The sequence below is a fragment of the Hippocampus comes genome, unplaced genomic scaffold (genome assembly GCF_001891065.2).
Source record: "Hippocampus comes isolate QL1 unplaced genomic scaffold, H_comes_QL1_v1.1 scaffold221, whole genome shotgun sequence".
Classification (NCBI taxonomy): Eukaryota; Metazoa; Chordata; class Actinopteri; order Syngnathiformes; family Syngnathidae; genus Hippocampus; species Hippocampus comes.
The window spans coordinates 47,568-62,079 of record NW_017806070.1 but is presented as its reverse complement, the minus strand read 5'-3'; the positions used below and the strand labels follow the sequence as shown (position 1 = coordinate 62,079).

At 42.2% G+C, this 14,512-nt stretch overlaps 2 protein-coding genes across 4 annotated transcripts in view; both read right to left on the bottom strand.

Annotated features, from left to right (window-relative positions):
* The window catches only part of LOC109530230 (apoptosis-stimulating of p53 protein 1-like), a 75,581-nt gene extending 70,566 nt beyond the window's left edge, over nucleotides 1-5,015 (bottom strand). For all 3 annotated transcript variants that reach the window (XM_019893838.1, XM_019893840.1, XM_019893839.1), the window contains exon 1: nucleotides 4,837-5,015. In XM_019893838.1, the coding sequence (XP_019749397.1) occupies nucleotides 4,837-4,845 (9 nt within the window). In that variant the 5' untranslated portion in view covers nucleotides 4,846-5,015. The remainder of the gene's footprint in view (nucleotides 1-4,836) is intronic.
* Nucleotides 5,016-8,411: 3,396 nt separating this feature from the next.
* Nucleotides 8,412-14,512, bottom strand: part of lamtor3 (late endosomal/lysosomal adaptor, MAPK and MTOR activator 3) — a 27,171-nt gene continuing 21,070 nt past the window's right edge. The window contains exons 3-7 of the mRNA XM_019893856.1: nucleotides 12,049-12,083; nucleotides 11,351-11,409; nucleotides 10,243-10,376; nucleotides 8,750-8,813; nucleotides 8,412-8,651 (exon numbers count right to left, since the gene is read on the bottom strand). Of these exons, the coding sequence (XP_019749415.1) occupies nucleotides 8,578-8,651; nucleotides 8,750-8,813; nucleotides 10,243-10,376; nucleotides 11,351-11,409; nucleotides 12,049-12,083 (366 nt within the window). The 3' untranslated portion in view covers nucleotides 8,412-8,577. The remainder of the gene's footprint in view (nucleotides 8,652-8,749; nucleotides 8,814-10,242; nucleotides 10,377-11,350; nucleotides 11,410-12,048; nucleotides 12,084-14,512) is intronic.

Genomic DNA, 14,512 nt, shown 5'->3' with positions numbered 1-14,512 from the left:
CTGAAGGACAGCACAGAGGCACTCATCCTGGCTGCTCAGGAGCAGGCCCTGAGCACCAGAGCCATTGAGGCCCAGATATACCACACCAGACAAGACCCAGGGTGTAGGTTGTGCAAAGAGGCACCTGAGACGATCCAACACATAACTGCAGGGTGTAAGATGCTGGCAGGGAAAGCCTACATGGAACGCCATAACCAGGTGGCTGGCATAGTCTACCGAAATATCTGTGCGGAGTATGGACTGGAAACCCCAAGGTCAAAATGGGAAACACCTCCGAAGGTGGTGAACCAACCAGATACCGTGATCATAGATAAAGGGCAGAGGAAAGCCGTTGTAGTGGATGTAGCGGTCCCAAGTGATGGAAACATCAGAAAGAAGGAACACGAGAAACTCGAGAAATACCAAGGGCTCAGAGAGGAGCTGGAGAGAGCCTGGAAGGTAAAGGTGACAGTCGTGCCTGTGGTGGTCGGAGCACTCGGGGCAGTGACCCCCAAACTAGATGAGTGGTTGCAACAGATCCCGGGAACAACATCGGACATCTCAGTCCAGAAATGTGCAGTGCTGGGAACAGCAAGGATACTGCGCAGAACCCTCAAGCTTCCTGGCCTCTGGTAGAGGACCCGAGCTGAATGAGGGATGGACACCACCCGAGGGGTGAGACGAGGATTTTATTTTTTATTTTTTTTTATGTATATATTAGACCAGAACATGCGCAAGTATCAACCATGTCCACTCGACCAGCCGTTCCCAACCTTTTTTGCCCCACAGACGGGTTTAATGTCAGACAATATCTTCAGGGACCGGCTTTTAAAGTGTGCTGGATAAATACAACAAAATAATATGGTATGACCTGCATGAAAACTGTGGTATTTTCTAAAAATACTAATAAACACGAATTATGACATGAGGAAAGTCCTATCGGGCCGAAACACTCAAAGGCCGCGATGTTAAAGTTTAAACACGCCTTCAAAATAAGATACACCGCAAATACAAAGTGATTGAAAAATAAGATAATAATCGCCACATATTATGCAGAGTGGGAATCTCCCGTTGAGATAAATCCGTATTTTAAGTAGGACTCCTGATACTGTCTGTCAAATGAAGCCTTCTTTTTCTTGGAAGTCGTAGGCTCCTCTTCTGCCTCCTGGCTGGGCCTTTCCCCCTTTTCCCCTTCCCAAAGAAACTTTCCAAAGACGTTTGTTTTTTACTCATTTTGCTCGCTCCTGTGTGTCATTTTAGCGGTAACCTATCACCTGACCAAGAAGTGTGCCTTCACCTGCGTTAAGAGTGACATATTGTAGACGGATGTAACAGAGAATCCGGTAATTGTTCAAATTAAACCTGGCGACCGCTGTACTAGACCAAAGTGTACAGTGTAGAATAAAAATACACACAGACAAAAATCTCTCCACACAGAAAAGCAGCAGTAAACAAACAAACAAACAAACAAACAACTTCTGTGGAAAACACCCCCGACATGCATGGAATCAAAGAAAATGTTCAGCAATGCCTCTCTCTGGTCACACTACTGTAACCAAAGCACAGGACAGGAGTCCGCTGCAACCGTGGCATAAATTCATTGAGCATTGAGTCAGCAGAGGACGCTGGATGAAGAAATACTGGATGTCAACCCAACACAAGAGGGAGTTCCAGTGACAATTGTGGTCAATGACAAGTGGATGATAAACATGAACATCTTGGCTCAGGAGGTGAAGTTTAAAATGGAAACCAGTGCAAAGTGCAACATGCTGACCCTGGTCAGCAACGAGTCACTTGACCTGTGTTCATATTCGAACAAAAAAAAAAAAAATTTGAGACCAGCTAATGAAGTTAATGTGCCACTTAAATACATGGTCCATGAAACACAAGCAAAGCGAGAAATCATGAATTGTTCAGGAGAGTGTACTCAGTGACACCGCAGCTCTCAGCAATGTTCCCTCAAAGCTGACCGTGGGAGCATTCACTCACACTCACCACAGACGAGAGGCTGCAGGCAACGCGCGGACTGCACCGTTTAGAAAGTCCAATCGGGGATGTAGTTTACAAGCCACTTGAATAAGGTTCTATCGCGCGTTTCAAAGGTCAGGCGACTAGTATTTTTTTGTGTGTTTTATTAAATGACATGTTTTCCATTATTTATGAGTGGACAATATTGATACATCCATCCATCCATCCATTTTCTAATCCGTTTCACACTCCCTTCGGAAAGTTTAGAAGGCTGAGACTGCCCGATCAAGTGCGCACCCAAAATATTCCAGCATGGACAAGATTCTTGAAAGCATTAATGGAGCCACGTGTGTCATCGATACAACGCCATATGGAGGCCGCTCAAAGACATCTTCAAGAAGCCGCCGCCGTCCACTCCCATGTGTATCAAGACAACGCATCTGTCATTCCAGTGACATATGACATTACAATCATGAAAAGAAAGGACATGAAGCTGCCAGACTCCTTGTCCTGAGAACAACTGGATGGCAACACACCAAAGACAGACTTGATCTACACCAGGGGTCTGAAACTCCAGTCCTCACTTTCCTGCATGTTTTTCATCTCTCCCTGCTGCAACACCGCTAATTTAAATGATCAGCTTAAACCGGAGTACCCGGAAAAAAAAAAACACAGACACGGGGAGAACATACAAACGCCACACAGGAAGGCCGGAGCTGGAATGGAACCCAGTACCTCTGCCCTGCGAGGTCGACACACTAACGTATGGAATAATATGTACAATTATTTTGAATGGACAAATTGTGTCCAGTTCTCACCAAGATATGGGAAGAGAGAGGTGTATGTGGCGAAATGGCTGACGAGAAAGGGGTGTTTTGGGAGTAGTTCGTTATTCACTGATTACTAATCAAATTGAAAATGAAATTGCTGATCAAAAATTACATTTTTTTTTTTTTTAACTGAAAAAAGGGCCAATCCAGCCAAATGATCCCTTTAAGCACTTGCTTGAAAAGGCCAACCGCATGCAGAATCTTCACTGTGACTGCAAGAGAGCAGCCCAACCTTCGTGTCACCCTACTACTGCGAGATGAAGTCTGTATCCAGATAGACTCCAGCAGTTATGCTTCATTCACACATTGCACCAGGAACCTACGGTATGAAGAGTTGAGATAGAGTTCCACAAAACAGCCAACATCTTCGCATCAGAACTCCTGTCGCCAACCAGTCTCGCTATATGATTTGCAGCAAACACTGGTGTGAACTCCTTGATCTTATACCGTCTACAGCAGGGGTCCCCAACCGCCGGTCCGCGGACCGGTACCGGTCCGCAGGGCATTTGGTACCAGGCCGCACAGAAAGAATTTGCCTTATTTCCGTTTTATTTATTTCGGAATACGAAAGATGTTTTATTTTGAAAAATTACCGGATTCTCCGTTACATCCGTCTGTGTCACGCTTGAGATCGCCACAGTAGCACTGTTGCTATTTCCGACATGCTACCTGTGTGAGGCGGGGCTTTTCTGCAGCAATGGCGACTAAAACAAAATTACGAAGTAGACTTGACGTAAAACACACACTTGAGGTGTCATTGTCTCCTATTACCCCGAGATGGGACCGTCTGGTTGCAGAAAATCAAGCTCGGGCCTGTGGTGAGTCGTCATTTTCATGCACTTTGAATTTGCGTTGTATCGTATTTTGAAGGCATTAAACATTACCATAGCGATCAGAGTGTTGCGGCCAGATTAGACGCTCCTTGTGTTTATTATTATATTTCGAAAACACCACAGTTTTCATGCAGTTCATACCATATTATTTTGTTGTATTATTTCCGCCACACCTTAAATCCCTTAAATATTGTCTGACATAAACCGGTCCGTGGGGCAAAAAAGGTTGGGGACCCCTGGTCTACAGCAACGCAGGCCCCTGGTCCATCAGAGCTGCGTTCTTTACCATGTAGAGAGCCACAAAGTTCTGCATAGCCCAACTCATGAGAACAGTGTACAACCAAGTAGGGAAAGGTCGTAAAACCACCTGATAGGCAGAATTTGTCATTTCCGCTAAATTCTTGAATTATCAAGGGCTGGGAACAGATGCCTGGTGAAAGTGATGTGCTGTTAACGTACCCATTCTACATTGTATGAGACATCAGCATGTTGAGTTATTCAATTGATGCCACTTATATTGTGTTCTGCACAATAACATTTGATACTTATAATTGTTCTAAGTAAAAAGGAAACAGTTCATAATGGTTTGCAAATATGTTATTGTTGGATGTATTTTGTTTTAAACGTGTCAGAAATAGCAGCAATAAAGCTGACCTATTGCAGTTTGTTGCTGAAGATATAATAAAGTACTGTGGATTCGCTTTCTGTTTCTGTAGCTGCTTCCAGCATTGTCTCGCTTGTCAAATGTGTGCATGTGTGTGCGAGTAGTAAGTCATGAAGTGAGAACAAACAGCACTACACCTCAGTAACTTACCTGTGTATGCTGAGTCGTCTCATCATAAAATACTTGAAAAATTCATTTGAGATGATTTTTTCCAAGTGTGTACCACTATATATATATATATGTATATATATATATATATTATGGAACAAAATGATCCCACAAAAAAAAACAAAAAAAAAAAGGATAAAGGTTCAAATTTTGCTGTTGTATCGGAACACGTGGTCTATGACTGACTGACGGTATTGAAAGCACAATCAATGTAATGCCTATAGGATACCACTGATTATTAGAGATAAAAGTACATTTGAACTATATGTGCCTGTGTTACAGTTTCCTCCCACTTGGACTTAAAAACAAATACATAGGATATTTCATCACTGGTTGCAGTTGGCCCAGAGCAATAATCAAATGTGTGGTTCATCCCATCATTGCAAAAACTCACCGGCAACATTCCTGCTGCTCACACCGCTCCGTTTGAAAAAAGAACGTTCTCCTTCTCTTTTCTTCAAGTGTGTCTCTCCGGTTATTCCGATACCGTCCCAGAATTCTTTCTCCGAGTGCAGTAGACATCTAGATGCATGGAAAGCCCAAAACTCCTGTTCCCTTTTTCCTGCCAACCCCTCCCCCTTGCCTCCCTCCCTCCCTCGCTCCCTTCCTTCCTTCCTTCCTTCCTCCCTCTGTTACGATTGATCGTTCCAGCCCAGGTAAACCTCACATGGTCTTAAAAAATCATATCAGTTGAAGAAAACAAAAGCATTTTATTGTTTGCTCATCGATTGAGGGCTTCGAGTGTTCTCTGTTTGAAGTAGGTCACCGTCCCGTATGCGTCACATCCCTCTCCTGCCTCATCCGACACATTACGGTTTAAGGCTAATTCAAAACGTTCAAAATGCTACAAATAAATTAACACTGAACATTAAAAATTAACATTCTTCGCACGTGTATTTTCATTTATAGACACCCCCCCCCCCCACACACACACACACCCTACTCCCATGGTGGTGGATTATGGATTACTGTTCAAGCACGTCATCATATCCTCACAGCATCGCGATTAGAATGAGGTTATATGATGTATTAACGAAAAGTCTTTAAACCATTTCCGGTACATTGGCTACACTAAACCTGTTGTGTTTCCGTGTTCCGTTTTATTGACTAGTCACATTGAAACGAGTTTTGGTCGATAAAACATTTCATATCAAAAACATTGTTCATTTATCAGTGCGTGTGTATAAGATGTTGGCACCCTCTACTGTCCACGGGACACAACAACACCAATTCTGGAGACGTTGAATTCTCAAGTCTTGATTTTGGTGTTTTAGGATTCCTCGACAGAAAACTATTTTAGATGTATTCTTCCATTTGTCTTGAAACCATGAGGTTCACTTGGAAGATACGTTTTGGGTTTCATCTGCATAAATTTATCAACTGCCACTCTTTAGTTGTGTTGTCATGTCAGTCGCGAAATTCAATCAACCTTGAACTGGGTATTGGTTCCATGTGATGCCACTCTGGTATTGCTGTACACAATTATGCAACAAGCACGGAGCCGGAGGTAATATCTATCTATCTATCTCTCTCTCTCTCGTGTATATAGTGCACACACACACACACACACACACACACACACACACACACACACACACACACACACACAGTATATATAATTTTTTATTTTTTCCGGAATTTTCAGTAAAGTCCACTTTCATCTCTGTTAAATGAAAAGAATTTAAAAAATAAATCATTCAAAAGCTCAACCAAAAAGATGTGCCTTGAGCCTCCTCTTAAATACAGTGACACCCAAGTTCTTCATACATTGTGAGGGTTTGAAATATTACAGTTTTGGAAAAAGTTTCTGATGACTAAAACCTCTGTTTTGTGCTGATTGGGCTGGAGGAAATTCTCTGCCATCCATGACTTACTATCGAAAGTACAATTTAAAACTTTATCAATAGACCCTGTGTCATCAGGAGACTCAGCAATATACAGCTGTGTGTCATCAGCGTAGCTGTGGAAGCTGATGCCGCGTTTCCTGATGACATTCCCATGGGGAAGCATACAAAGATTAGAATGTTTTGGGCCTAAAATTGAATCCTGGGAAACCCCACATTTAATTTCATGGGTTTTGGAGGAACAAGTATCCATACTTAGATGTGCAGGGTTCGATTCCAGGTCCCAACCTACCTGTGTGGAGTTTGCATGTTGTCCTTTTGCCTGTGCGTTTTTCTCTGGGTTCTCCGTCTTCCCACAACATGTGTGGCAGGTTAATGGAACACTTTAAAATGGTCCCTAAGTGTGATCGTGTGTGTGTGTGTTTGTGTGCCCTGCAAATGGCAACAGAGACTCTGGACTGTTGCACAGCTGAAATTATACATCTAGCAAGAATGGGGAAAGAATTCCACCTACAAAGTTACAACAATTAGTGATCTCAGTTCCCAAACATTAAGTGTTTGCAAAAGTTGCATGTATGTATGCATGTACGATCTAGGTAAGATCGGGTCGGGTCGGGCCTAAAATCGTCAATCATTGCTTCGGGTTCGGGTCGGGCTTCTCTCGCTGACTTTTTTTTTTCGAGGCCGTGAATAGTTTTGGCCACGAGAGACCGTGGTTCGCAAAAAACAGAAGCGGCGTCATCACAACACGTACTGTACTAAACTCTCGCAATGACAATTCAAATAACTCCTTCATATCTTTATGATCCAGCCGTCATTGTTGTTTTTGGTCTCGCTGCTTCTCTCTCTTCAAGTGCCACACTCGATTCTTAAGGACGTACTGCTACTGTGGTGAATGGCTCAAATTTCATCCCGTCAAAATGACGGACGGCCTTAAATTTTCCCCGTCCACTCTTAAAAAAAATCCGTCAATGATGGAAAATTGTCCGCTAATGTAACCTCTTCAGGAACAGAAATATAAAAGATGTAAATGTTTATCCAGTCTTGTTTAACTTAGATTTCGTTCCAAAATCTCAGAGATAGGGCGAAGCCATGAGAATGCGAGGCGAGGGTATTACTGTTGTGGCGACGCCACTCGAGCGAGTCCGCTGCTCTCTACTGTGCGCGCATCAGCGCGAACATGTACGCAAGCGCATCTTTTGATTTCAACCAATAAGCGCCGACGCAACGACGTCACACACCGACGTCACACACAACAACAGCTAAGCTAGCCGAGACGACATTCGAGGTCAGACGGACACGTTTTTCTGCCAATCTGTGTGTTTCCCTTTTTGTCCAAATATATTTTTTACAACAACTGTCTTGTCCAAGGTGTATTTTATTCGTTCCACTGGGGTTTAGCAAATGTGTTGATAAAGAGACGAAAATCTCTACTGTTACTAGTGTTAGTGTCTCAACATGGCTACGCTCGTGAAAGCAAAACAACGAACTCGAACGCGTCTTCGTTCAATGTTGTCAACAAATATCCGGATTAATTTTCGACACATTTTCCTCAATTCTCCGGAGACATTTTCATAAAAATGTGAAAAACCCGGAATTCCGGGAAAATCCGGAGGACTTTCATCTCTGATTTAAGGCTATTTTTATCTAATCTTATGGTCTTTCAGTTTTTAGCTCCATTTATTTATTTTATTTAGCTTTAGCGCCGGTATTTCCTCATGGGGGGGGGGGGGGGGGGGGGGGTACTTCTGTGCTGGGAGGTGTGGTGGCTGTCATTCTTGTCTGAGTGGATGAGCTCCTCGAGCTGAAATTTGAATTTAGGGTCAACTATCAAAAATTGTGTCTTTGGACCAAGGAGTTCTGAGATCGAGACAATCATTTATGATGGTTCAGTGTCTGGTATTGTTCTCATACAAATTGTGTGGAACCAAAATGAAGAAAGGGAGAGGCAAATGGTGAATTATGGATTGTGCATTTCCATTGCCTCAATGGGTTGTCGCAGGGATTGGAAATTGGAACAACAAACTCAAATGTTAAATGTTCTGGAATGTGCTTTGTTAAAGCTCCAGCCGCGCTGAAAGCGCTATATAGAGAAATATGCACTGTGTAAAAGATATAAAAAATATTTGATGTATTAAAATCAAACATTTATTCAGACTTCCAATATCGGATGGTTTTCAACACAGCACAGAGTGTATATATTAAATCATGATTGAAGTGACGAAGATACAAACACAAACCCTGGGGAAGTTCCTCTGTGGAACTCTGAGGCTTTGATGGTTGGTCTAACTTTATGTCACTTCTACGACCTGTCTCAGCTCATTTATTAGTGGAGCCAAATCCTTCTCCAAACTCATGATGAGACCTGGAAAAAAAAAGACAGGGGAGTCACACCTCATTATCTCATGGTAAGAGGCCAAAACTTGGTCAATAAATCGCTAATGAGAGGAAAACCTTTTTTACCTGTGTTGGCATTGCTGCTGGCGATAAAACTGATGACAAGAGGTAACCGGTTGAACTGCACAATCTGTTGAACACAAGAGACAATAGACATGTCAGACCATCATCTAAGAGGACAGCAGAAAAGGAGATTGTGTTTGGGTTTCTTGAGATGTTATAGCCTACTTCACTTTGTTTGACAGATACTATTTATGTGATTTCTTGATTCAACAAATGCGCTGCTCGGGTGTTGTCTGTGAAATTGAACTCAGCTTTCCTCAAACTGTCGGTTGCCACAGTTACTTTGTGATTTAACAAGGGGAGGGGGATTACTTTTTCACATAGGGACAGGTAGTTTTGAATTTTTGTTTTTGTGCCTTAATTAAATTGGCATTTAGAAACTGCATTTTGCATTTCCTTGGGTAGTCTCTGTGTGATATTAAAATTAGTTTAATGAACCGAAACCTTTGTATATGACAAATATGCAACAAACAGTAATCAGGAGGGAGGCAAATATTTCACAGCGCCGACTCTTTCTCTCTCACTCTCTCACAGGTCGGGGGTGTGAGCTGGAGCCAATCCCAGCTGGGCTACACCCTGAACTGGTTGCCAACCAGTCACACAATACAATTTAGAATGATCCATATACATTTACATACTGATGTCGTCAGTCCAAAACGTAATGTATAAAAATTTGGTCAAATGCATATTTTGGCCCAAATCGATACTATTAAGTAACCACGTGTGTGTGTGTGTGTGTGTGTGTGTGTGTGTGTGCGTGCGTGCGTGCGTGAATTATTGCCCAATATTTATTGCAACAATGTCTTGCTCTGTTAGCTGATGCAATGTTAATGACCTAACAAACGCACAATTTTTTTTAGATTTCCTGAAAACAATTATTTTAGATTCATGGAATTCTCCCAGCATCAGCGATATGCCATCACTTCTTAATCCAACACAATAAAAACTTCAACTTTCTTGTCTATGTTTATTTATCCTGTGCAAGAAGGTGGCTGTGGTGGAACAGTGGGTGAATAGTGAGCACATTCGCCTCACAGTTCCGAGATTGTGGGTTCGAACCTGGGCTTCGGGCTTCCTGTTTACATGTTTGCCCCATGTCTCGTGGGTACTCCAGGCTTTCTCAAATATTCCCAAAACATGCACGGTAGGTTGGTTGAAGTCCACAATGTTTGTCGGTGTGATGGTGAGTGTGAAAGTGTGTCCCGCGATGGGCTGGCGACCAGTGAAGGGTGTACCCCACGTACACCCATGCCCAAGGACACTTGGGATAGGCTCCTGCACGCCTGTGACCCAAGTGAGGCGAAACAGTTCAGAGAATGGATAGATGAAGATGGTGCTTGTCAATCATAAATGTCAGGAACAATGATTGCCACACACGGACGCAAGCGTGTGTTTGTGTACCAGAAAGTTCTCCATAATGGCTAAATTTCAAGTGTTTCAGAACCATTCTTTGATCAGTAGTTTTTCCAATTATGTTACAACAGAGAGAGTATGACCTGGTAGCTGTTGTAGTAACAGATAATACTCTTGTTTTTGGAGAGGCCCAACTTGCTCCCTTGATCTGTTGCCAGAGCAAATGTGGACAGGAAGCCTGGTCTCAGCGCATGGACTGGAGCGTTGTCATTGGCAACTAAAGGAAGAATGGAGAAATAGACCTCAGTCACGTGAAGCTACAGGAACACCAACTACTTGTTCTTCTTTCCGTAAATATAAAACAAAGAAGAACTAATCTGGAAAAAACAATACAGGCATATTTTTTGAGCTAATTGAAAATGATTTGTTACTCAGTTCACTACGTTAGCAAAGCTGTGAGGGCATGTTTTGATAGTCCAATTTGAATCAACACTAGCTAGAGCACAACATGAGACAAAATGGGTTGTTTTGCTCTTCTCAGATGAGTACTAAGTTAATAAAAGAGGGACAAATTTAGAGATTTTTTTTTGAGTGTGTTTCACTACATTTAAGGGTCGATAGAAGGGGTGGCCAACCAGTCAGAGACTAAGAGCCAATTTTTTTACTGTGTTACTGCAAAGAGCCACATCTTACACATGGGCATCCCATCCTCGTGTGCGCACGCGCGCACGCACTCGCACACATATGCACGCACACCACGATGAGCAACAGCCGGAACGGCCCGAATATGAACGAAAGCTAAAGACACAGACAAAGAAATCTTTTTTCCCCACCCATTTCCTCCTCCTACCCCTTGCGGTCAACTTGGAACCAGTCCGCTGGCTCCCGGTCGATTGTGACGTATTGGGCACCCCAGCCTTAAAATCAGAGGTAATTCGCTGACTGGCTTAGCGCCTTTGTTTGAATGGCAGCGCCACTGCCGAGGTGTTTTCGACGCTTGTCGTGTGAAAGCCCGGGAGCCGCATTGAACCAGCCAAAGAGCCGCATGCGCCTCGCGAGCCGTGGGTTGGCCACCCCTGGTCTATAGTTTCATTTTTACCTTCACGGAAGTACAGGACTTGAATCAATACTTCCTCTTCGTATAATACTTGTGGCCTCTTCTTTAATTTGCCATCATCTTCCAGAAAAGCAAATTCCTAATTTTTGGCCACATGTAAAACATGTCCAAAGGGCAGCAAATTGTTTTCATACCTTTGATAACTGGAACCCCATCTCGGTCTGTAACCACGATTGCGTGAAGACCCTCAACACTGCATGAAAGGAGACAACAAATCACAACGGAAGCTCAGTTCATGAACTGTTTAATTTGTTTTCCAAACTACAAATTAGCCCACAGTATATCTCCCACACAAGTGACATGTGCATCCGACTTTGTTATAAGGGCAGCCCGGACAGCTCTCACTGGCAGGCATGGGTGGACGTCGCCATGAGTTGTTTTTAATGTTTTTTTTTTTTTGTTTTTTTTATCCTGAAAAGAAGTAAACACTCTGTTTTGCATGAATTGCGGACAGAGTTCTATTTGTATGGCCATCGAAATATGATGATGTGTATTTTAATCTGTAACCCCTGTGAAAGATGGTCCTCCTCGCCACCAATGCTCCAGCATAGAGGGCTTGTCCGCCGTCTCGATGATATGCTCCCAGTTTGGCGTGGTCAGGTGCCTTAGGTACCACCTAAGCCACTTGGCTATGGGGCTGGAACGGATTACTTCTATTTCCATTCATTTAAATGGAAACTATTGCTTCCGTTTGCTTCCATTATGGATTGCAAGCAGCCTCGGAACAAATTGAGTTTGTGGACTGAGCTTCCACTGTCTTCACAAATGTCTTAACATAATTATCAACTGTAACTGTATAATAAGTAAAAACAACATTGTTATTTCCACATACCTTTGCAACTGTTTGTACAGGTATCTTTTTAATTCCTGTAAAACAAACAAAAAAAAAATGTTATTTGCAAAGGAACCAGACAAACTGTACATATAACACAAGATACAGGGGAGTCCTTGACCGAGTTCTGTTCCGACCGATGTAACCCAAATTTGGATGCTTCTACGACTAACCTATGCAAAAGCAGTCGTAAAGTAATAGTTACAGTCAACATTTCTCTGAAAAACACTGAACACAGAACAATCCAATGAAAAACAAGTAGGGTGGTGACTACAAATGCTTTCTCGTGCCGCACGAGGATTTACACTTATGCCACTACACAAATTACTTTGCGTGTCGTTTGTTGCCTTCAAAAGTTGGCTGTTCGCAATCCTTAAAACTGACGACGTGCACCCAAGTGCTGTAATTATGATGCATCTCACCAAAGGTCTCTACAGCTATAGCCAACTGAGAATTCCTGGAATTTTTGTGGCTTCTGAAATTTGTTTGCTGTGTTTGCGCTGATTTAAAAAAAAAAAAAAAGAAAAAAGGGGGAGGAGGTCTCCTCCAGTTTAAGGCAAGTTAAATTCAAGACATTATAATTCCATGTGAAATTAAATTTAAGACCAACTGCCCAATGTTCCAAATGTCCCATGTTATCCAAAGGTGCTACAGTACATAAAAGGTGTGTATCTGCTCTTAAAGGGTCCCGAATCAATTAAAAAAAAAAAAAATCACTGTTGGTTTCGTTATCATGATTGTGAGATGTGACCACAAGAACCATTCCCCCATCCCTCGATTTTCTGTATTGCTCATCCCCGCTTGGGTCAGGGGTGTGCTGGAGCCTATCCCAGCTGATTTTGGGCTTTTAACTGTTTGCCCTAGAATCACTGGCACAAATAGACAAAAAATAAAGTCTAAGATGGACCAATACATATTTTGATTTGTTCAGTGTGTATGTTGAAATTCTTTTTACAGAAAAGTCTCAAAGGGCTTTACATGCCCACAGTTGACAAATATAAATTACGAGGCATTTTTGTCAACATTTCCTGTTAAAAATGTTCGGAAAGTATCACATTCAATCTTCTCTCTGCTTCTTCTAATACAAATTTTGCATTTTTAGGTAAACATGTCTGCCTTTTATTTTATGTAATTAAATCTATTGACCCCCCAAAAAATCCCTTATTAAAGCTAAATTGATTACAAATAATTTTGAGAGCTGTGATTTTGCAACTACTCAGTCCTTTGTGGTGCAAAATAGTGCAAATAACATTGCTGATAATAATTAATGTACTTTTGACTTTGAGCCCTTTGCCACGGCTGACGTCCGCCATTAGCGTGTTCCGGTGTTCGGACGGGTGCTAACTTGCCAATGTCGGCGCCATCTTATTTTACGTCGAGCAACTTTGCCAAAAACGCCTGAAAAAAAGGTGCACCCAAAGTAAATTTGTAGCTGTTCTTGAACCATTTGGAGTATCAGCATAGTTTTGGTTTCTTTATGAAATATTCAAAATGTTATCATTTTGAATATCCCCCGCCAACAGTCAGAATCTGTGTAAGTGCTCCTGTCACTGAACTATGGATGTTTGAAAACAGAAAGAAAAGGCGAATCTTATTGTCGTCTAAATTCTTTTCACAAAATCTGCCTTGAAAATGAACTTAGAATATTGATTAGGACTTAAAAAACACTACAGGATCAAAGCTTGAGGTCTCCCCAAGTTCCAGTTCAAATTTGACAATTGTAAAATGTTGGGCACCATTCAAATCTCCAGGAACTCAGCTTTTAAAAGATGTATAACATGTTCACACATGACGACGTGCATCTGTTTTGACAGATGACGGAGGGCCCCTCGGTGGGCCATCCTAACTTCAGAGGGTTAGTTGTAATAGAACTTTTCTGTTCATAACAGCTGGCTCTCCACTCTAACACAGTTCTTGCCAGACTTCTGTGAAAATTCTACTGTATACCTTATTTTACAAGTACTGTACTTATTTTGGGTCTTTGCTGACCCTACAATTCACATGCTCAGTGCCTCTTTGATAGTCTCCTCTGTGAAAGGGCTACTTGACAGTAGGGTAGTTTATTTGACAACATGGATGACAGGTTCTGCATCATGGAGCTCTGGACACACAAAAAGATAAGTAAGTAAGATAAATAAAGTTGACGCTGTTGCGGAGAAAGCTAGCTTCAGCAGCTAGGATTGCTAAGCAGGCACGAAAGAAATGATTTCCCGGTGTATGGGTGACAGTGGGAGTGTGACGTAGATACAGCCCTTTTTTTCCTTAAACAGTTCTTTAACTTGGATGTCAAAAAAAAGTGTGAACAGGGCTAGAGCCACTGGTAAATGTAAACATGGCACCACTGGGTTTATAAGCATTTGTTTTTAACTTCATTTGACAAGTAGCTCTGTGTTAATACCATAATATTATTCACATCCAAACATTTGTACTTTGTAGCCATGGCCTTTATATATATATATATATA